At 36.9% G+C, this 24,910-nt stretch overlaps 1 protein-coding gene across 1 annotated transcript in view; it reads right to left on the bottom strand.

Moving 5' to 3' along the window:
• PPFIA1 (PTPRF interacting protein alpha 1) overlaps positions 1-24,910 on the bottom strand; it is a 68,119-nt gene that overhangs the window by 8,959 nt on the left and 34,250 nt on the right. Inside the window, exons 9-23 of the mRNA XM_072422086.1 lie at positions 19,106-19,189; positions 18,030-18,161; positions 17,282-17,344; positions 16,221-16,300; positions 15,507-15,657; positions 13,998-14,221; positions 13,417-13,651; positions 11,302-11,331; positions 9,421-9,566; positions 8,606-8,778; positions 7,363-7,456; positions 4,150-4,231; positions 3,864-4,064; positions 1,314-1,376; positions 375-401 (exon numbers count right to left, since the gene is read on the bottom strand). Coding sequence (XP_072278187.1) covers positions 375-401; positions 1,314-1,376; positions 3,864-4,064; positions 4,150-4,231; positions 7,363-7,456; positions 8,606-8,778; positions 9,421-9,566; positions 11,302-11,331; positions 13,417-13,651; positions 13,998-14,221; positions 15,507-15,657; positions 16,221-16,300; positions 17,282-17,344; positions 18,030-18,161; positions 19,106-19,189 — 1,785 coding nt within the window. The remainder of the gene's footprint in view (positions 1-374; positions 402-1,313; positions 1,377-3,863; positions 4,065-4,149; positions 4,232-7,362; positions 7,457-8,605; positions 8,779-9,420; positions 9,567-11,301; positions 11,332-13,416; positions 13,652-13,997; positions 14,222-15,506; positions 15,658-16,220; positions 16,301-17,281; positions 17,345-18,029; positions 18,162-19,105; positions 19,190-24,910) is intronic.

Genomic DNA, 24,910 nt, shown 5'->3' with positions numbered 1-24,910 from the left:
TTTATCAGAACACAATATTTTGCATGAAAGCCATCCGTTAAGTACCAAAATCCATAAAACAAGAAACTGCTCCTCATTCAAATTTCCAACTCATCTGACTTTTTTTCCAATACTTTTCTTCTTTTTGGCAGCTGACATCTGTAAAACCCAGCTACAAATCAGCAAAGAAATACTTCTAAAAAAACCCAGCTAGAAATAGGATAAATTGCTTTCGTTGGTGGTGGGACAATCACGCCATAACCTCTAAAATGTAAGAAGTGAGAAGACAGTGTAAGTAAGGAATAGCCTACAGTGCAGAAAAGTGTGGCAAACCGATTTTTGTGCGCTAAAACGTGGTTGAAACTAAGAATGTATATAGTGAAAAATGCTCAAACCTGAGCCCAGCTTCCCTCCTCATCTTCCTGGTGTTAGGTGGGTTAGAAAAGCAAAAGAATACAAAACATTAGTCAGCAGAGTTAATGGGAATAAAGTGGTCACTCCATGCAACACACAACCCCCTTCCCAAACCATGGGTGCACATGCAATGTGGAAACACATAGAAACATCAAGAACCTCTAAGTGTAAAAGTGGGTTGCACTTCCATATATATTTTATTCTACAATTCATTTTTTTGGTTCGCTTTTTTAGGCACTTAACCTGATTAAGGATCTTGTAAGCCTGGAGGTAAAATATATTAGTTAGGCATTAGAAGGGCCAATTGTTCTTATCTCCGTTCATAGATGAAATGTGTAAATTGATTTGGAATATAATCTATAAAAGGAGAACTCCCAATATAAAAAGTCTAATGGGAAGATGAGGCACACAAAAGGTTTTAAAATGATGTCTCATAGAGGTCTTTTAGGAATCTCAAATGCCAAAAATGACTTTATAAAGGAAGTTGTTGGCATTACGCTTGAGTGTTTACCCTTATGCTGCTGGTATGAGAGGCTGTCTTGATTTTAAAAGTCACAATAAGGAATGCTTTGATTTGAACCAAAAGCGGCTGAAATACACAACTCACAAAAGAGTTTCTACAAATTTTAGTGGCAATGAGTAAGGCTCAGTGGAGCAATAAAGAAAGAGGTTCATTGTTTTCTATTAATTCCCCAAATTAACCCCTTAAAAGGTGAGCAAACCTCATTAAACATTGGTTTTGCCAACCCTCAAGAGGTTATTAAAAAAAAAAAAATTACAAAACACAAAAATACCTAAACTCTATCAAACAAGAATTGAGCTTCTACAAGTACACTTGTAGTAAATCTACAAAGAAAAAAGTGGCAAGAGGCAACCGCAGGAGATGCTACACAACACAGGCAGTGCTGCTGTAAACTAACCGTTTGTGGAGAAGCTGTGAGAGTTTCCATCTCTTCATGAGTAACCCAGACATTTCCCGTGGACTATTTACAAGCACATCCAGTGAGAGAGAAGCAGTAACAGAGAGGGAAGGTGGCACAACATATAAGCAACAGGTACACAGTGGAGAAGGAAAGAGCAAATGCTAAGAGTCTATGGAAATAGGTTTAACCAGATTGCATTTTATGTACGAAATCCCAATGCCATTATGAAAATGAACCCAAGGCAGAAAAAGTTACTTAATCTGAAGGTTTTGTTTACAAAACAAATGTTACAGTTCCTTAAAGGGAAACGTAAGTCTTTTTGCAAGATCTTTAAGACATAAGTGAGCGGCTTAAAGTAAAACAGGATCCAAATGATTTCTTTTTCTGGTAGATCAGTTTTAAACCTATTAAATCTCATTTATTCATTATGTTAATATGAAATTAAAGGTGGCTTTCCTTCTTTATGTGCAGATATTTCAGGCACTACTGTTACTGGATGAAAAATGTCTCCCAACTGTGCTAAATCCATAGATGAATACACATTAGGTATATGAAAAATAAAAGATTACAAGAAAGCTAGAGTATATTTGCGGCAACATTATTTTGTGATAGAACAATCATTTCAAAATATATTCAGATACACATACAAAGTATTTACTATATCCATCTAGTTAATGTAGAGAGATCGTATAATTTGGTTGCCACAAAATATACGCTAGCTTTCTTGTAATCTTTTATTGTTCATGTTTGTTATAAGGGGAGCGGCTCTCTGATAATTGTACAGGGAACAAGGGCGGGTAAAACTTTCTTACAGCTTGATCTACACATTAGGTATAGAAAAATATTTACATTTTGTTGCTTTTTTGCAGCCTGAAATGAAGTCACACACAAATTTTTTTCCCCAGCTATTTACTCACTGCAATTTAAGACAACCAATAATAAAAAAGACAAACAAGAATCACTGAGATGAATAAAGAATCACATCTTATTTCAGTACTTTGTGGAACCACCATTTCCTTTATTACAGCCTTGGGTCTGTTGTGATATTTCTATACCAACTTTGCATTCCTACACACTTCATTACAGAACTTTTTAGGCTCAGTCACCAGTGATGTGACCAGAGTGACTTTTGGTGTAGTGCAATCTTCAATACCTTCCAGATTTTCAATAGGGTTTAAGTCTTGGCTCTTACCAAGCTACACAGGGCATTCACCCATTATTTCAGCCTTTCAGGGCAGCAAGTTTTCAAAGCTTTGACAGTATTTTGCACCATCTATTTCTTTTTCAATCCTGACAAGTGTGCCAAATTCTGTTGCAGTTAATCAACCAACCACACAACAGGATGCTACCACATCCATACTTTACTGTAGGTATAAGTGATCTGTACTGGCTCTCCACCAGATGCACCATTTGTGTTAAGGCCAAGTAGTTAGATTTTGGTCTCATCTGAGATCAACACCTTTTTCCACTTGGCCTCAAAATTTTCAAGGTGTGATTTGACAAAGCTCAATGGAATCTTAAATTGCCCTTTTTCTTGCACCCTTCCCATAAAGCCACATTTGTGGCACACTTGTCATATTGTCACTTGAATATAATGACCATTCTTTCCAATAAATTTCAATACCTGCACCTGTACCGGGGAGGGACCTGGCAGCACCTAACACCTTGCACTTCTTAAATACAGACTTTATTTTGCTCCGAAGGATTAATACAGCTCTTGATTTTTTTTGTATCGATCTCCTGACTTGTCAGTCTACAACTTTATCCCTGAAACAGTGCCCCTAAATACATTGTGCCAGTTAAATATTATTCATTATTTAAAAACTAAAATAAAATAAATATTAAAATATGTTAACAAGGTGCTCATGCCTCCTACAAACTAAATAATAACCTTTCAAACCTAGTTATCTTTTTTTCACTATTTACCCTGACAAAATTGCTGCTTCTCCCTCACTTTCATACTACCCAAGTATCATCATAATGGCCCTTTCAGTCCCTCATCTCGAAGCAGCAAAAATCATATTGATGCTGGCAATACGAGCACACTTGCTTCACGTGGACTTCTACTGGCCTGTCAACAAACTAGCACCTGTATCAGCTAATATGCCTTGAAGAAGCCTTAGGGTATAGTAGAGCTTACAAGTGGTAGTATAAAGTTTTTTTTTTTTTAGTGCAAGAGGCAAGGAATTTAAGAGGACATTGAGGAAATATTACGGTAAGTATGTGCTATGAAGGAGGAGGGTGGGTGAGTGATAATTATTAAGAATGATGATTGGGCAGCTTTAAGATCTGATGCCATGGTACAGCAGGAGGCTCCCATCTTATGCTTTGTGCATACTCCACAGTAGGGAGTAGACCGAGACACAACATTTTCAAGGTTTAAGGTTCTAGAATATGGATTACATACACTCTTCACAAAAAGTAGTTATTTAGTGAGGTTGGTGAAATAGGCAACCTATCCTAAAATAACATCCTTCTTTTGCGTAAGACAAGATGTATTTTTAATAACATTGATTCTTGTATTGACCCATTTGATAACATACATACCGTTCTCGAGGTGGGCGGTGCTGATGGACTGGTTAAGGACATGATCTCCTGGATTGCTAGTCTAAGCTTTAGCCTGTGAAGTGGGTTACTGATACCGATCTCTCTCTGAATTTCAGTGTCTGACAGAGCAGACATAATTGCTCCACTTTTCACATTAGCCCGACAGGCAGCTACATACCAGGCAGGCATTCCGACCCAGAGCTAAAATGAGTAAATATAGGAAGAGAGGTTAGAATCTGTTCCCAGATAAGGTTTGTATAGAGTTTATAGTAAGGAAGTTACTTACCTCCAACCAGACAACCACAGTTGGACCATCCCAGTGTGCAAAAGGTAAGCCTTGTCTCCGTGCCTCTTCCAAGAGTTCGTGCCTGCAAATACAGCCATTACTAGGATTCTAATTCAACCGATTGTTATCTACAACTAAGAATCAAAGTAAAAATATTTAAACCACAATCACTGTGACTATACTTTCTATCAATGTGAGCCATTTTATTGGCCATATAGAGTAAACACCAGGTGTTCAGATCCCTATTCAACTCATGTGTCAAGACTATTGCTCACAGCAGTTGAATGGAAAATAGATTGAATTTTATAATGAAATCTTGGTACTTTCTTCACAGCCCTAAAAACATAATTGTGCCACAGAAAAACAGTTTGAAACTGGTAAACAAAAATAATATTTTGTTCACAGAAAGCAATTAGATCCAGAATTAGACCTTCACAAATCATTCTCCAAGGAACCAATAAATGTAACCTAAAAGCAAACTAGACATAGACCTTTTCAATCACACCAATTTAGTTTTAAGTTGCTGGACAGTAAACCACTACACAATTTGTTTAGAGATCACTATTTGCAGGATCTCTGTGTTCGAGCTTGTGGGTGCTTAACTGCTGTGGTCATTACACTGTCTTTCCAAGGCAGAAGAAAAGGGCGGACTCATTATCAGGCTATACCACCACCGATTAGTGTACTAAGTTTAAACTAGCAAGACTTTTTAAAGTGGAACTAAACCTACTAAATGTATGCTTTTCAGTGTTCAACCCAGACATTTTTTAAGGTGGGTGGGAAGAAATTTTAGGCAGGTGACAGCCTCTGTATTGTGACTCAACTCCTTAGTAACCACCCAAAAGCAGCAGGGTGGTTACTGAAAAGTGCTGGGTGGTGTGCCTAGCTAAAAGGGGCTGGGGAGTACACATGTTTTAAACACAGAAGTGTGAATAGTATCGCAGGCACGTATTGCACAACTATTTATTCAAGCTTGAATGCCTATAAATGTCTATGTGTAGTTTATCAAACATGCTGTATTCAAACTTGTAAAGAAGATGCATACAAGAAGAAAGAGATGGTATAGTGTTTCTTGCATTCAGAAAAAAGACCCACAACTCCAGGGAAAATCATGTAGAACACAGCACCCCAAAACAGTAAATGCGATTTTTTTTTTTTTTTACAGATCACATGCAAGTAGTACAGCTCCCCACTCAAAATACAGCAGATCATCATACTCACCCAGTTTTAAAACTAGTAACAATAGATTTTGGGGATGCCAAACAAACAAAAAAAAAAAATAATATGCTCAAAAAACTGTTCCTTATTGTATATTGGCAACAGGAAAATAAGGGCAACAACAATGGGAAAAATGAGTAGGCAAATGTCTGATAAATATGGGTACAATCTGTATTGTTTTTCAAAGATGCAGTTGGCACACAGTCTCATAATATCGCATGACAGCTGGTAAAAAATAAATATTTTGTTTGATACAAAGAAAGCCTCACAAAATTGCCTGGGGAAGACAGAGCATGTGCTATGCAGCTCCGTACATCAAAGCACTAGCTTGACAAGCAAAATGTTCCCCAATATATATGTTATATATTGTTAATTGGTATATATGTGTTAATACACAATTGAAGCCCAATTCATGTAACAAAACTAATTATAATTAAATGGTAAGAGAAATGTTTCACCAAAGGGAAAGACCAGAGGGTTCAAAGAGGGAGTTAACTGGGAGTTTGCCCAGCCTAAATTGAAACTGAATGATATGAGAGAAAGAAAAAGAAAAAAGTGGAGGGCAAGAGTATGTTTTTTTAAAAAAAAATTCTAAATTTTATTTAAACATCCTAGAAAACTGGACAATAGCTATCTACGCCCCACAAGGCTTCCTCAGGGGATAAGAACACCTTGGTGGTATTGCTGAAACTCTTAACGAATGAAACACATCTGATACATTTCTACTTGAAGGTACCTTAATAATAAAATCCAGTAGTCACTTGGACATTCTTAATACAGAATGGATATTGGGTTAATCTCCTTTGGACGGCTATTCGCAGTTTTTCCACTATACCACCACGATACATTTCTACACTGGTCACTCTTTACCCCTAAAGATTACCCCAATCTAAAATCCCATTTAAAAGTTGCTAACAATGCTATGGGAATTACACCCCTGCTCAATTTTGTCAGATTTTGGAAGACAGTTCTCCTTATTAGCAGTCTCAAATTGCTGGGCTGTTTGGATGCTTTACTTTTTACAAGTAAGCTGCAGCAAAGTTGCACACAGCCCAAAATGCATAATTAGCCATATGATAGCATTAGAGTTACCCCACCAGCAGCAAGAATATTGAGATTCTCAGTCATATGACCAAATAAAAAAGAAAACAAGGTACTTTTTACTATTTTTACTATTAAGACTCAAGCTATCATTGTTTTCCTTAACAATGGGTAGTTTCAAGGGAAAAAACTTTACACCAAATTTTTAAAACTCCCTTGCAATCATACAATGAAAGAATTATATTGCTCTTTAAATAATCATCTTTTAGAAAAGAATTGTCCTAGAAAATGCAAATTAATAAAAAAAAAAAAAACTAAAGCAAATTAATGTTCTATTATTAAAATTGTTGTACTATTGTTGAAATTATTTATTTTGCTTTAAAAAAGAATCACATCTGCAAACAAATGTAAATGAATCATCACATGCATGGTCAGCACATGGCTGAGAATGCATTCAAGATAGAGAGCAAAGGGATAACTAGTAATTAATAAAAAGGCTGGGGGTGGGATAAGAAGGTGGCATGTCAACCGCAATAAAAATAAAAATAAATATATATATATATATATATATACACACACACATACACACATATACACATACATATACACACACACACACGATGCAGCAGGGATTGCTAAAAAATTATTAGCCAGTTTAACCACATTGTGTTTCTACTGTCATGCCAAATGCATGTGACCATGTAGGAAGGGTTTAGAAACATAGTGTATACTATAATAAAGAGGGTAGTAATCTATAAAGGTTTTGGATTAACGATTACTGCTCAAGTTAGGACTGCAACCAAGTCTCCTACATGCGATATATATTTTTGTAATTTTCTATGGTGCTTTTAGAATAATTTCACAGATATACACATAAAAGGGAGCTATATCATCCTATGTAAATTTAAAGTAAATTGACAAAGGTTAATTGCATATAAAATAATTAAATCTTACTTTTTCTGTAGCTTTCTGTTTTTCTCGGTCTGCCCTACCAGCTTTCCCAGCCCAAGTGATTCTTGGGATGTGGTCTCAAACTCTGGGATTCCACCTACAGATGAAATAGGCAAAATGGAAAACACTTAGGGCTGGATCAAATTATAAGCATATAATAATTGGCATGAATAATCTGTATTTTTCATGTGTTTTCACATGCAGAGTTTATGTAATGCTAGAATGACAATAAAATCAACACAATAAAATTACCCTGACAAATATTAAGTCTGAAGAACCAAAACCATAACATTTCCAATTTCAAGGGATTCATTTGCGGAATCTTTTTTAGAAACTGGTCATCCTCTCCAAGTTGAACACTATGTCCTGCACAGCAGTAGTCAGCAACCGTTGGTCCGCATATCTGGCCGGTGCCAGAGCCGTGAACCATGTCGCCCGTACGGACGGTAGGCTCAGGGAAGTTGGCAGGTTGTGTCTCTGGACACAACCCGCCCACTCTCCCATTGCAGGCTTAGACCTGTGATGGGAGAGTGGGAGGTTCTGGCATCAGGACGTCACTAAGTTTTTTCCCCTTTGAGTAACACCCAGCTCCCCGTGCACGTGCAGTCTGGGGCTGGAAAATTTAGTGGTCCGCAGGTCCAAAAAGGTTGGCGACCACTGCTATACAGAACAGAGCTTCACAACAGGACCCATTGAGCACCGTGACTGCCCAGGGGATCATCACTCCCAGAAGTGTCAGTTCCTAAAGAAAACTTCAGCAAAGGATTCATTTTCTCTACTTTATCTAAAAGGTGTGATAAGCAGGTAAGGTGTTTTTTTGGGCAATGTGTTTTGAGATTCAGTTTGTCCAACAGGCTTCCTACAACACCTGTTCTGTTGTTGGAATTTTTATACACCATATATTAAGGGCTCTGACACTTGTCAGTTGGATAACAGAGGGTAGGGCTAACAAGAGGTGGATCCTGATATTGCACCTTGTAAATAGAACCTGACCCTGAGCACACTAGGCTGGTTTATACTTGTTCACTCAAACATATCATGTTTTTGTAAACAAGTTGATGTAGAGCTATACTGGGTGGCATAAGGATGTGGTGTCGATATGGATATAATACAGATATTTCCTGTTGAACCTCTCTGAACTGCAGAATATCATGTCCAGACATTGCCACACATTTCTCCTTTGAACTTTGTGTTGGTCATGATTTTGACTTGGCTTAAATAAAAGTCCAATAGACGCATTACTTACCTGGCCCAAGAGATTCTTTGCCCAGTTGTCCAGGTCGACCCTTTTCTTTTTTACCAAAAAGTCGACCAATAGAGGACTTGATTCCTTTCTTTTTTGGGGCTTTATTGAGCGAGTCCTGACTGCTGTTGCTACTGCTGGGATTGCTTACTTGACCATCCTGTGAGCCTGTAGAACTATAAAAGAGAAATAAGTCAGTTGTATCTAGTGTAGCACAGTATCTAAGAAATTAACACAAACTAATGCAAAGAACCAGACCATATCAAACTCTCTAAACATAAAAAGACTTAAAAAGCTAAATTAACTTATTTGGGTGAGCTACTGAAGTGACTTGGATTACCTAATTTAAACTTCAATGGGGGAAAGCAAGAGCTGAAAGCTGTGTGGTTCCTTAAATAAAAAACTAACATGTGCGGACGCACTGGTTTGAAAAATCCTCTACAAAAATGTTTTAATCTATTTCTGATGTAGAGAAAATCCGTTAAGAGATTATTTGCAGTCAATATCCTTATTGCAGATATTTTCCCTTCCTTTCTCTCCTCTTTTGACAAGTTTTATTACTGTAGTTGTCTCTCTGTCCTATTGACAAGGACAGTGGTAATTTCTTGTTTTGCTGTCAAAGGGGCACAAACTTCCCTGAGGGGTAAATACAATAAAAACTTGGCTTTTATTTTGGAGGAAGAGCTTTTAAAATGACAGTCTATGAATTTAAGGAACAAGTATCCATTATTGTCAATTATAACAAACTCACAAACTTATAAGCATGCTTGCCGGGTGAGGTTACATTAAAGATTGACGTCATTTTAAAGGTTACATACTTTCTAATGTCTCTGATGTCCTCATGGCTCATGGTGTGTAATGCTCCTTTATGAACTGAGCTTAGTCGCAAAGATCTGGGAGAGGAAGGAGGAGAAGTCTCGCACCGTATTGTAGTCTTGTCATCTCGGGAATCAGTACCTGGAGGCTGGATAGAGTAGTACATGCATTAAACACACTGTAAACATGTAAACATTCCCCTAACGGAGGTAAAACAAAAAAAAATTGTCTCCACAAAAGAAAAAAAAATCCAAGCAATAATAAAAACCCACCAATAAAAAATGCAAAACCCAAATAATAATTAAAGATGCAGTTAAACTAACACACTGCTTTAAGAAGCCCAAAACAGTACTGGTACAATTCTGTTTTTCAAGATTAAAAACTAGATTGTACCTTGTTTCTTTCAAGTTATTTTTTATTGTAACCCCTGACACCCATCATCCTAATGTAAAACAATGCAGCATAGCCACCCAACCTATACTGCTGGCAGGTGGAGACAAAAACTGCAAATTCTAGATCAAGGTTACAGTAAAACCTCTGACCATTAAGTTTATGCAAGAAGCCTGCTTTTCTTTCTGTTAGACATACACATAGGGGAGATCAGCTAACTCTGCTTGTAGTGGTATATATTTGTACTTAAAGAAAATGTAGGGTCCTTTCTGTAATGTACGTCTATGCAGTGTTCTCCCCAGGCCCTTTTAGCCAGGCGCACAACCCGGATCTTTTCAGTAACCACCCGGAGGTTTTTGGGTGATTACTGAAAAGCTGGGTCCAAATAAAGGGGCCTCCGCCCACCTACAGCTTCCTCCTACTTGGCTTAAAAAAATTTACTGCTAGGAGTCCAGTGAACCTGTGTGGCAGAAATCTAAACAGTTGTGAAGTAGGTTGGGGGAAGAAGACAAATAAAAGCTCGCCCATGTTATTAATTAACAAATATCTATATTAGCACGATATTACAGCTAAAAACTAGATGCATCTGCTGGTGTATGGTCTGTGAGTACAAAAGCATTACAATTGTGTCATACTGTGCCTAAAAGGTATTCAACAATCCCACTCACAGCATATGTGGGTTACTTTTCACACAGAGGTTAATAACCTTTACCTGCATTCAAGCAACTGATTTAAGATCAGCTAGTAAAGAAGAAATTTACTATAAATAATAATCCTTTTGCCAGCGACATGCACGGTCACAATGTTTATCGAACTGAGAGGTCACAACAAAATGTAAAAATCAAATGTTCAAACCCAATATAAAAAGGTCACGTCACCCAAAACAGTTATTTCAGTTATAGGCAGACTTTGAAAAACAGATTCACCCACATTCCACTTATTTCCCAGTCATTCTCTAAACTTCTGGTTTGCTCAGTAGAGCACCTGTAGATAGAATTTTTATTACTGCTGCTACCTAAAAGGAATACTAATATTTCCTCTGTAAAAAAAATGACTAATACTAAAACAGCAGCTTGACTGCTCTGGGAACTAAGTGACTAATTTATAAAAGGAGAGTAGATATTGCTAATAACTCTTCGACTGATGTAGTGATCACTCCCTATTGCCCGAGAGGCTGCTTGCATGATTTAGACAAGTTGTGTGACTGGGGCTATTCTCTTCTTGGCATTTCTCCCAGTCATAAAGTGGAACAAGGCATCCTTTCTATAGGAGCCCCAGAGCAAGCACATTACTGTGCTTTGCAAATTTGCTTTTTTTTTTTTTTTTTTTTTTTAGCAGCAGTGTGACCTTATCTTTGCTTTATAAATTCCCCCCAAGGAAATACCAGTTTTGGATAAAGTATTAAAAAAAAAAAAAAAAAGAGGGGTAACAGTGACACAAAAAAGGCATGCATTAGCACGACAAGTTATTAGATAAAATCAACAAGCTATTACCTTTCTACGATATTTCCTTAAATCGCTAGGCTGATAGAGACATGCAGAAAGAGGAGTTAGTAGGATTAAGAAAGAGAAACCATAAGAAAGGTATAGTTTCACCCATGACTACTTGTACAGTATACCCCTAAGAAAATTAAATACTGCACATACGAGACATCTGACAAACATTTGTACACTGTGAATCAAAAGATGGTGTTACACTCAATGACAGTGGAAAGCAAATAGATCTTTCTGATCAATCACTAGAGGAAAAAGATTTATAGATGGTCATCAATCTTGGAGCTAAAAGGAACTTGTGATACAACAGTAGTGCACCCTCTTGCTTGCCAGGGAGTCTCAAACTTAATTTTATGAAGACAAATATTATCCCTAACAATAATCCAATCACTAGAGAGCAAGGACTCTCCTGGGTTACAGTTACGGTCTAAAGGGCATTTGTTAAATACCTGTACTTGTCTCTGTATTAAGTAGCTGCATCATCATTATTTGTAGCAGAACACACAAGTTCAGTTACATACATGAGATACATTTTAATAAAATGTAATTTTTTTCTTTGTGCAAAACAAGAAACATTTACAGATGCTGCAGTTTAATGAAAAACATTTTCTTTCAGTTAAAGGTCAGTGGTCACCAACAAGGAATAGCATCTACAAAGGTTTTTCAAAGTAAAGGTCAAATTAATAAGAGTAAAGGTAAAATATCTTACTAAGAAGAAAGACTGACAAAGAATGAATGACTCATACAAAATGAACAAACGGGAAAATAAACACGTTTTATACAGGGCAATTTGAAATGCTAATATATTCAGCAACTCAGTGACAAACCTACACAACACTTCCTCACTATACCACTGGAATGCAAAATAGGAATACATTTGTAAAGAAAAAAAATGTTCATTTTTTTTAAAATTAATTTCCAACTCAATGTCTTGATGGTTTTGGTGATAATCATTTGGACATATAGGGTATATGTCAATACAGTACTTTTGATGAATGCCATTAAGTCAATTAACAGCTTCCACTAAAATATCACATTTTTAAAACCAGGACAAACTTGTAAATTCCAGAAGGGCCAAGTGTAAGAGTATAAACTAGCCTATAAATTCCTGTGGGTTGACAAAAGTAGTGTTTAAAAAAAATGATTATGTTTGCTCCATAAATGTAAAACCTTAAAAAAAAAAAAAAAAATCCTTCCATCTGACAATGCCAACAGTCTGGCTGTTTTGCTAATCCACTGGCTTTAAAACTTTCTGATTTACTAACCTAGAAAAGCATGTCAGTCATGAAGGTCTGGAAGAAAAGTCAGACAAGCAATCATCATTTACAAAAGAAATGGTCAGCGTTGACAGCCATTTTGTTTCTCTTTAACAGGCATTAGGGCTTCTATAGGGCAAATATTCACGAAAAGCAGCTAGAATGTTTCTACTTTAAGTTCCCTTTATCGTAAACTATTACATCACTAGTTATTTCCACATTTGGTTATGGTCATAAATGTACACCAGTGGTTTTCAACTGAATTCTGCCTTAGAGAAACACATACATAGGCAAGCAGACTTCTTTCTGAAAATGATCAATGCCTGGCCTCCAAGCTTTTTTACCTATTGCATATCGGAATTAGAAAAAGTATGGAGACTGAATTTTTACTTTATTTTAGATAATTGGCATCAGAGCTAGGTAACTAATGTTTTTAAGCAGCAGTAGGTTGTGCTATATCTAAAAACAGGTTTTGCTCTCTTTCAATTACTGAATATGCAATGCTTTCTACCAAAGACTTGAAGAACACCTGTCATGGGAAAACTATATAGGCGGCCATAACATAAAAAAATACAAGTTTCCTGGCTGTGTATGGCATCTATAACTTTTCAGACAGTTATAAAAGAAGACAAAGTTCACAAAATGATAGAAGTAATAATTTCTAAGGTAGTTCCTCACTAGCATGGACAAAGGTATTTTCAAAAAGAAAGTTTGGAAACAGCAGCCTACTTATATTTATTTAGGTAATCTCTGCCCCTATATAAAGAACATTACATGCTCATTAGTATTCTAGGCACCCAGGTACACTAGCATTTCCCAATCTTCCAATTAACATGGTGTGCAAAGGCTGGATACATACCAAGGTCATAACACCAAGCCTGTCCACTTCTCGAGCAGGGCTGTGAGGAATTCTTCTGGGAGTGGAGCGCCCGCTACCAGGTGGTGAGGAGCCAGCAAGGGCAGGGCCAGTGAAAGGGGGGGGAATAGATGTCATCGACCGGAAGCGTCCAAGGTTATCTAAACTGCCACTGCCGACCCTAGACTCAATCTCCTCGGCTCTCTGCTCAGTCGTCTCTTTCTCTTCCTGAATCAATCTGTGTAAAGCAAAACAAGGGTCCTATAAATATCATATATAATTTTCCCTGGATAGACACAGATACACACAAGGCTTGGCCACAAACTACTTGTGTGTTTCAGATCATTTCCTTAAACCTCTGACATAAGCCTGAAATGCTAACAAAAAGAGGTAAAAGACCTAGAGGAAGTACCAGTTCGAGACCTTTTAAGAAAAATGGAATGGATTCACAAATCATTTTATTAGTTTGATGGTATGGCCTAATAAGAAGCAATCATGAACTTCCTGTAGAAAGAATAAGTAGTGAATTTTAGTTTTTAAATAGAGCAGGGAAGAGGAAACTCCAAACACATGCATGCTTGTACCTGATTTCCTTATTTATTGCATCCAATTGTTCCTGCAACATAACAGCGAGAGTCTGAGCATCGGCCTGGCCACAAGGTGAAAGAAGATCCACGGAGCTGAAAATGGTGTCTCTGTCATCCTCCATATCAGATATATCCACATCGCTTTCAAAGGCTTGGGCTACATTAGCCAGTACACTAGCCTGCTGGGCTCTTTCCCAGTCCTGCTCATTGAGGGTTTGTACCTGTAGAAACAGCAAATGTGAGTAAGCCATGTTCAGTTTTCAATTAAAAAGAGAACAAAGTAGGAAAATGAAAAGAAACAAAGCCAGGACACTTACGTGCTAAAAGTGGAGTTCCAGAAGAGTGAATAAGAAAGAAAAACAGAACATGTTCTTTAGACAGAGATGGTGCAAAGCTCTTAAAGTTACTCAAAGGTACAGGGTAATTAGAACTATACCAATCATGCAACAAAAAGCCAGTACATGACCACAACTTCTGTCAAAGCCAACTGTCTAAGGCTGCCTGTACAAAACTTTTTTTTATTGCAATATTAAGCCTAAAAACATAACCTGAACAACAATTGTTACATGCATGGTAGATGCAAATCTCTCCCCCTACATTTGTACATTAAGACCAAATATAATAGAGCAACCTCAATGTGAGCACTACTAACCCCCCACCCCCCTAGAGGTTTTAACTTGACAGGTTAGTTTAAAAACCAACTCCACCCAAACCAGTTTTGCTCCTTTTTGGGAGGGACAGGGCTGGGTTAATTCTATTGCAGGGCTCTTATTGACATCTAGGACCCCAAGATTATTGCATAGGAACAGATGTCCTCCAAAAGATTGTCTACATGAATTATAAAAAAAAAACAAAACAAAATGATGATTTTTTTTTTTTGACACTACCCTCAAAATTTTACCCAGAAACTAGAAAATGAGGGAAATCTGGGTGAAAGTTGTTTGAATCATGTATGAATATATTTATAAACCTACCCTGTAACATATGAAAATGGTTATAGTGTGTATTATTTTTATTGCATTTTTAAATAGACCCCTTAAGAAAATAAACCTAAGAAAATAAAGTCTAAAAGCAGTATACTAAATAGCAACATCTACTATTTACTTAGCTCTTCAATACCCACAGCAAAATGCTACAATAAATTTAAAGATAAAAAATATGTATGAAATAAGCTAAATGTACACCTATGTCTAGATGAGGTTGAATTTCTGCTTCTTTTGGCGACATTCCAGGGAATGCTGTGTAGTCTGATTCCTAAATGTACTCCAGGACAATGCAGGAAAATCTTGTGAGATTTTGGTTCCTCAGCATTCTCTGGGATCTTGTCCAAAAGAAGCACGATGACTTCCCCTGCAGCATACAAGGCAGGGGTTTATGAACTTTTTTTTACCTAATTAAGCTATTGTTTTGGCAAGCTTGTGGTTTAAAGTCTGCTTTAAAAACCTCTAGTAACACACAAACCTCTAGCTTACACAAATCAAAGGCAATAAAGCAAAAGCAGTCTACCTTTGAGGGCTCATCACGAAGAGCAGCTAGCCGTCCTTTTTGCGGTCTTCGTAGAACCATTGAAGAACTATAGGAGTCTGAGTGACCATCAGACAACGAAGAAGGAGCAAGAGCATATCGGAAGTCAGGCACACTGCCTAGATGAGGCCGGCTGAAAAAATAAAGTAAAACACTGGTAAATTAAATGGTTCCTTCTGCCACTCCAAAGATATTACCAGTCAAGCCTGTCTGCACTAAATGGACACAGAATTTCCAGGAATTAATGCTAAACTCCAGGCAAATCTGTAAATACACAGATTAAATGAGCGGTTTTATTTGTCAATAGATTTATCTATCTATTAATTCCTGAGATTTCAAGCAGTATATTCCACCTATAAAAACATTGACATGGCTCTCAAACACAAATTTTTTTGTAAAGGTAAAATTCTCTAATGGAGATAAACAGGCAGCATTGGTATTCACCAACAGCCCAGAACAGCCTTTATCTGTCTATATAGATACTTCAAATAAATTCTAATAACATCTCCAGACAAATATGTGATTAGGTAAATCTGTTCTTCTATGTATGATGGGATGTTCACTACATGGAGCGCAAATGCACACAACTCTTCTGGGTTACTTTAATTAATTCAAAAGGTTCTATGACTTTGCCTAATTTTTGCCACCCACATTACAGATTTAATATCAAAAAGACTGTCAATTTAGTGTACATACCTATGGTGAAGGGATGCTGCCCGAATCCTGACTTGCTCATTTTCAGCTCTTAGTGATTCTATTTCAAGCAACAGCTGATCCTATTTTAAATGGAAAACAAAAGTCATAAGAAGCAAAACTAATGTTGCATGTATGCTGGTTAGGTTTTCCAGAAGAGAAAAACTAACTTGAAGCAGGAGTACAGGAGAAAAAGGATTTTCACTTTTAGCAATTGAAAAAAAATATTAGTATTTGGTGGAGAAGAGTTCTTTATGTGTAGCAATCATCTTGGCACAATGCATTTGTACATTAATATGTATTATTACTATTATTAAACAGGATTTATATAGAGCCAACCTGCGTAAAAAGTTAGCACTATATAAATCCTGTTTAATAATAATAATAAAAATGTAAATAGTGAATCCTCAAATGATTGCTATTTACTGTATGTTCAAGTGTTTTAGGCCCAGCTGAAGTCTAATGCTTCGGAGCACTTATATAATAAAACACAGGGGACTCGAAGCCTAAAAGTATGAAAATATGTTATTTTTAATAGGAACATAGGGGAGGTTTCTGCAACAGGGGGAAAACTCACAATTTTGTTCCCACCAGGGCAAAAGTTGCCCTGACACCCACCTGCTTTGAATGCACGTTGTGAAAAGGTTACAGTGTGCAGTGGAATCACAGTAGGCAATTTTAGTAGGAGGGGAGATTTATGATCTCTACAAGATTAAACGTAAGGCTTGAGTTTAGTTTTAAAATAAGTGATTTTTTATCATAAAGATATTTTTATTTTATTCTATACCAAAACAACCAAGAGCACTGAGAGCAAAGGATAAGTTTACATTTTGAGAACCATTGCAGCAAATTGAAAAAGTTATAGAGTCTACACTCCCAAGGTTGATCCAGGTTTGTACATGTGGACACTGCTCCACGAAGACACAATAATAAACCAAGTGATAAGTGAGAGATTACCTAATTATAGCAGTATATAATATTCAACATGTAACCAGAAACACAAAACGGATCTGAAATATCTAGCATATCTAATAAATGGAACACCATACAACAAAACAATTTACCTTTTCATGTTGGATTTCCTCTATAAGTTTCTTGGCAGATTCCACATCTCTAATTAAGGCATTCTGAAAAAGAAAATATAAAGTTTTATTGCAGCATAAACTAGAGAAATGTTTCCAACCTAAGTTTAGACATCATAAAGGCGTTTGTAATCTTTTTTAGAGTCTTTTAAACACAGTAAACATTCTGGACTACATTTTTAGTACTATATATTACTAACCTAAAAGCACATAAAACAATATCTAGATAGAACAGTAGTTAAGTGGTGAGCATTGCTAACTTATACTTCTGGATCCTGGTTTAAACTTCCCAGCAGGGAAGCTATCATATTAGAAAGTGTAGCTTCTCACAATATTTATTGGTACTTTCTAGCAACTCTCCTGGCCCATCTCTGGGTATTCAAGGGTTTATGCGAATTTGGCAGGGACATTGGACTGAAGGCTCCTGAAATGGTCGGGAGTAGTATGTGTCTCTGTTACACTATACAACATTATGTGCTATACAAATTCAGGAAACCGATCCAGGACTAGCTTGTGAAAAAATATCCCATGTGAACAAAAGACCTCATTAAGCCAAGACTAGAATGTATAAAATGTGCAGCAAGCAACAACCATTCAAATAATCTTTCTTACCTAAATGACAAAAAGCAATTATCTTCTGCTTGTGGTAGTGCTTCTCGATTTATTATATAAATATTAAACTAAATTTTACACCTTGCTAATTACTTTTATGACCAGAAGCAAGTATTACCTTATCCTCTATAGATGCCATTCTCTCCTTGAGGTGAAGTTGTAGCCTTTCATTTGACTCCGATAAAAGCTTGTCCACAGTTTCAGACAGTCGCTTATTATGTTCCTCGTTCATCTTTTCTCTCTGTCGGGCCTAGTATGAAAAAAGTTTGGTAAATAAGGTCTCTAAAGAGTGGATACAGGCTGGTTATGGAAGACTGCTGCTCGGAGCTGTCATTTTCACAGTTTGCTTAATTTAGGAACAGACGTTCTCAGATTCTAAATATAGCTGTAGTGCTAATAAACGTTAGGAGTGTCAGATTTAAAACCACGCAGAAAAGAATCTACAGAAGACAGTGAAAGGAGAGACTTGTATACCAAATGATATAGTACGTATATAGAAAACTTTAACATATATTCACCAATCTTGTCTTGGCCATGCAGGGAAGACCAGAACTCTGAGTAAAAATACCCTAACAAGGGTCATTGCTTTTTGTTTTTTAAGGAAACAGGAGTACAACATATCTCCTTGAACTTGTAGCAGCCAAGATTCTCCCCATCTCCAAAGAACTGGTTTCTAGCACCCTGTTTGTAAGCCTCACGGCCGGCGACCAGATTGCTGACATCATCCTTTTCAGAGCAGGTCTACTAGTCTTGAACTGAATGGAATGACCACAATGGTTTGCCACAATCTGAGGTGTCAAGCAGTGGAAGATAGTGCTGCATGCGGTGAAAGGTTACCTTTCACTGGTTACCCACAGGTGTACCCACAGCTAGTGTACACAAAGTAAACAAAACAATTTTGCTACAAGTTCATTTTTAATCTCTATAGTTAAACATTTTGGATTCACATTAAAACTACCGGTATATGTTAATGGTACATCTGTGAGCATCATTGTCAAATCTGTTTATTAAGATCTGTAAGAACCTTCTATAATGCAACTCCTATTTAAGATGCCTATTACTAAAGACAAGTTGAAAATATCAGTAAAGAAAGCTCCAATAGTTCCAGTTTCTATATTTTATGCTCATTAAAAACAACAAAAGAAAAAGCAGAAGCATTCCAAAACCAAATGAATATGTGGTTCGGAAACTCACCCTTTGCAGCTCCTGGTTCTTCTCTTCCAGCTGTGATTCCATTTGCCGAAGCCTCTCCTCAATGTTGCCATGTCTCTCTTCCGCCTGTTACAAGGACAAGAGGATAGACAGTGTGATATCAAATTTACACAACAAGAGGATACGGAGCACGGCACAAAACTTGCTCAGCAGGTCTCAAAATAAAAAAAGGGAAAAACATGGAATTTATTGAATTTTTGTGATATGTAGTAGTGATCAGCATTTGTATGCCACAGCATTATTACAAAGGTCATGATATATCTGTAAAGTTCACAAATTATTTATTTCAGAATTCATTGCGGCTGCTCTAATAAATCTACTAACTAAAGTCGTAAGCAATTCTCATTGAGGGACATATACTACTTATGTATATGATGATCAAAGAATGTGTAGCTTTTCACCAGGATGAAGACAATTAATAAACATGAAATGATTAGTTTGTAAGCAGCTGTTTAATATGTTCAGTCAGCAAATAAAGCAGCTTCATTTACATTCTTAGAGGTGTGAAGTGCAGCACCTTTGTCCCCAAAATATTAATGGACACTTCCTGTATTAATACAGAACTTTCATCTTGAGAGCAATGTGCAATCACATTTTGCTCAAAAAACAGGTAATCCATTCACCACTTTGTTTATTTTCACAGTTTATTTTCTTGTATCAAGCTGATTGTTATTCGCTCAATTCTGTCAATTCCAGTAGCAGGATCAAATCAGCAGAAAAAGTCAGATTCCCCTACAAAGCCACAAGAAATCAGCTCCTTCCACTGCAGAGGTACAGAAGTGCTTTACCTCTGAAGGTAGCACTGTACCTCTGCAGTGGAAGGAGCTGACTTCTTGTGGCACCAAGGGGCCAGTTTTCACAAAAATACTGAAAAATGCTATCATGACAAGGTCATGATTGCATATGATGAGAGATCAGTAAAAAAAAAAAAACAAAAAAAAAACACCACACTAAATATTTTTGACATATTTTGGCTGTAAAAGACCACTGCTGTGGTAACTTTTATCCAAACACTTCCAGTATTTTCAACACAAATGGTTTTAAGCTGGGTGGGAATAATCTATAGGCAGGTGGCGGTCTTGATATTGTGATACAATTTTTCAGTAACCACCCAAAAACAGCTGGGGGGGGGGTTGGGTTCACTGAAAAGCCCCGGGTGGTGCGCCCAGCTCAAAGCGGCTAGGGAGAACCCTGATTTCTTTGCACATACAGTAAGGTCCTAAGATGAACGAAATGTTCTCTGCTGGATTTTCATGCGTAACTGTCCACCAAGGATCATTTTTAATGGGGAGAACCAAATATTTAGGAAGTGATAGCATACCTACCTTCTGTTTTATGGAAGTACTGCAGTTGGTACAAACAATTAAAACTTGTATACTTCACTGAAGCCATTGTGGCGGCCTGTTCAATCTTTGATTTTTTAAGCACAAGTTAAAGGATGATTTACAAAGCGACAAGTAGAGTTAACCACATGCAGCCAGCAGCCAAATATGCAGGCAACTTGGAACGATTGTTAATGTGCGTGAATAGGACACATCCTATTGACTAGCAACAGTCTCTATTCTTCAGTGTGCAAGACCGTTTCTCTTCCACTAAAGAACTTCATAAAGCCTACAAGTAGCAGGACATGGCTTGCTTCTATAACTGCTAAAAATAAGCAAAGGAAAGGCAGTTTTGAAAGGCTGAAAAACAGGCCCCTAAACACTCTAGACATGTCATTGAATACCTTAAAAATATCCAAAGTGGGAAGAACAAAAAGTTGTTACTAATTAAAATTTTCAAGGAGATATCAATTCAGAAGACTTTCGAGTCCATGAATACAGCAGTGGTTAAAAGCTTCTAACTCTGTATCTATTGGATACTGACTTTGAAGTTTATTAGAAGCCACTAAAGTGAATAATTTTAACAATTACTCATCAGCATGACAGTAAAGTTTATTTGTTTATCGATTTGTTTCATAATGATTTACAAGACTGAAATAGCAGCATTCTTTTTTGTGAGATGTATCCTTAATATTATTATACTCTGGATGACAGTCAGTGTAAGCAAAAGCAGAACGTGCTCTGGTGTTTGACAAGTGCTTAATGAATGCAGAGTAAAGGCTCACTCAGCAACGTGGACAACATTTCAGCCATGAAAAGGATGGTTAGGTACAGCCGCTGATGGGTAAATGGCATCCTGTTTATGCCTTTCACCAGAAAAAGCAATGGAACAAGCAAAGCAAGTAAACAGTAAGCAAATTCTACCTTCCTAGGCACGGGCCCAAGTCCCAACAGCTTAGATTCCTTAGCAGAAGGTTTTCCCGAAGACAAAAGCTCAGACTACAGAGTCAGAGGATAAGAAAGGTAACAAACACACACATGTTGATTGCAGACAGAGGGAAAGTGTAAGAAAGGTAACAAAAGCACATACATTTAGTAGGCCTAAATAATTAGGTCATGCAAAGAGCAATGACAACATACAAAGTGTTGATACCTACAGCAACAGAGTTTACACATTATTTTGTAACACTTGTTTAATAAATCTGATTGGTACTACACTTTGGGCATTGCTCTTTGCTATATTAAAAGGGCTACCCACAGAAAAATGATATTTCAATTTTAGTGGATGGTGGGAGAGCCAAACACAGAGCTTCCTATTGCTTCACATCTCTTTTCTCAACCTTCCAGGCTTGCACACTTACTACTGCATTCATGTAGAAGTCCACAATCTCCTCACATGATATTAATTAGGAATGGAGACCTAAGAAGTGGAAGGGCTTAACAGTTTAAAGACCTACCAGGCTCCACATATCATTTTTAGGCGGATTGGCACTTTAAATACACCTATTTGCAGATAGACTGATAATGTAAGGAAGTAGCTTGGCTGACTTTCATTGCAGAAGTAGAGAGATAAAAAGGTGTACAGAACAAATCAATCAGGATGTTAGTAAGAGGGGGAAAACACAGCACACAAAAACCACTGGATTTTGTTCTATAAATACAATGGACACAGTTCTAGGGGTTGGATTCCTGGTCCCCTGTTGTGGTTTCTCCTATTTACACCTAAAATTACTACGTCTTCTGCTAACATAGGGGCTGGTGTGTTTCAACACAGTGCAGACAAGGGTGGAGACCAGGTATCCAATGTTACTCCCACAAATGCTGCATAATATCTCACCACAGCAGCTCTTTCAACATCTTTTGGCAGTCGAGATTGGTGACTTTTTTCCTGTTAGAAGAGTCAAATTGCTTTAATGATAAGACTATTACCTAATAAGATTTGACTGGCTGCGGGGGTGTTAGATAGAAGCTTTATATACAAAGACTACTAAGAAACAAGGACTAGTAAAGCTAAAATGCAAATTGGGCCATTTTCCACTGACCAGTTGCCCACCCTTACTTGGCAATGGTGGAATATTCCCGTGCCGTCACGAGTTAAAGAAGTTAGCCACATGCTTGCCACGCCCAAAAGCACTTAATATTTTCTTCACATCCAGCAGCAGTAGTGCTGTGAAGAAAATGTCAGCATTAAACACAACCCTTACTTTGGGTTTAATGCTTTGCTTTCAAGCAAAACCATCCACCACAGTTCAAGGTAATCGCCTATTCAGCATTGCAGGAAAGCCCATATAATCACACTGCAAGTTAACTTAGCTAACTTGTGAGCATGTGTTAATGCAACACCAGGATGGACATATCGGAATGGGTCCTAAAAGATTTGATTTGAAGAGTAAAGGAGCAATATACAACAGGTATGTGGTGCTACATGCAACATCTTAAGGCAGTCTGCTGCTCCCATGCCATGAGTGGGCCTGAAAAACAAAAAACCCCATGACCATTCCTAGATGTCAAGTGGTTAAAAATAGTTGCCTGGGAGAGGTTAACTGCATGGTTTCATAATGCCACTAATTTAAAAGTGTAGTGGGGGAAAAAGTCAATTATCAAGGTTTTAGAAGCCTCAGAAATGACATTTTAGTTACTTCTACTTCCTCAATGAATATTATAATAAATTGCATACATTGTCATAAATAATGTAATCAAGAAAAAAAAAATTACCATCACTAAATATTTAGGATGATATTCATTTTCAACAATAGCAAACAAAATCATACTGTCATTTCAGACGGAGGTGTCAGAAAAAGGAAAAAGCAGGTGCACTGCCTAAATATCAAATAGAATTTGACTAAACAATGCAAGATATCAAGTCTACTCCTACTCCTGTGTGATTCTGTTTAAACACCTTTGACAGGGTAATTAAGGCGTTTCAGTAAGATAATATATGACACCTGTTGACGGGTTTTAATGGGCACCCCTACCTGCAGAAAAAAATTACAGTGTACTCTATTAAGCACTGAATGTTTCCTCATTTAATTGTTCTATTTTTCCCATATACAAGATCTGTGAAGCTGTTTACACAAAAAGTGAGCTTTTGTTCCTAGAAAATGTGTTGGATTAACATCTTCCCTTGCAATGTCAGGATATACTGACATTCACTGGATGCGTCATGATTTTAATATTGCAGTGATTTGATTACAGGTTTGTTTTCATCTATAATTAAGCTTGTACTGTAAACTTTCTATACAGCCATGCAGTTTTTTGTCATTAGTATTTCATAAATATTTCCACATTTTGTGTGTTAGTTTAATATTTTTTGGGAATATACGTATTTGCCCTAAGAATTTCGATATCTGTTCTCCTTCACTTACATACAGTATACAACTATCAGGTCTTGGTCTTAAAGTTTCATTTAATAAATTTAATTTCTGCACAAACAAGGACTTCTGTTTCATGTATTAACCTTTGTTAAAGCCAAGCAGGTTTAGAAAAGTATCTGTTGATGCAGCCAAAATCCAGCACATTTCTAAATTTCCTGCACTGTGTTGAGGACCTGAGCAATGTTATCAGCCCTCTCTCCTTCCCTGCTAGATTACAGACAGTTTCCCCTCCTGAATGGAAGAGAGGTAAGGCATGGTATCATCTAGTCTAGCAGAAAACAGTATTACATTTAAAAAAGTTATAGGCTCATTGGATTTCTTGCAGAATGAGTAACACAGGGAAAATAATGTATAGCATATATGTAAGTTTGGATGCATTTTTTTAACATGCATACACTAAATCACGGGATCTATTAAAATGATGCATGCATTTTTATTGCCTTTGTCATTCTGTAAACACATATATGGCGTTTGTGACGGATACAAACCTACAGGATTAAGGAGGAGACATCATAAAACTTACAGGTCTATCCTGATTTGAAGAATGCTCACAACTGCTCTTTAACATGTGTACAGGTAAAAACATGAAAGGTACTGGAAAAGAACACATGCTAAAAGAACTAATCTAGCCATTTTGTCTATTTTAAAGATGGCAATCTTAAATTGGATTTGATTTTTTAAAATGGAAATTAGGGCTGGGATTTTTTTTAGAATTTCAAAAGAAACTTAATAGCAAGATTTTTTTTTACTCTCTATAAAATACTAAAACTACAAACATATAAAGCTTAGCACTGCAACACATTACTAGCAACAGTATTAACAGTGCAAAAAAACCTCTCATCTACTGAAAAGTATAAACTAGATTAATTAGACTTTCTATAAAGTAATATTGCATTATTGGATTTTATTAAAAAAAAAAAAAAAACACAGAAACGATGTGAACTGTTTAATGCTTGAAAAAATGGAACAATCATTTAAATTTAAATCAAGGTACCTCCATGGTATGTTCTTTGCAGGTTGCAGAACATAATATAATATAATAAGGGGTGCTATATAAACCCATATACTTCATTGGTTGGACTGCTAACCCA

The sequence above is a fragment of the Pyxicephalus adspersus genome, chromosome 9, assembly GCF_032062135.1.
Source record: "Pyxicephalus adspersus chromosome 9, UCB_Pads_2.0, whole genome shotgun sequence".
NCBI lineage: Eukaryota > Metazoa > Chordata > Amphibia > Anura > Pyxicephalidae > Pyxicephalus > Pyxicephalus adspersus.
The sequence above is the reverse complement of the archived record's forward strand: the minus strand, read 5'-3'. Positions and strand labels throughout refer to the sequence as shown.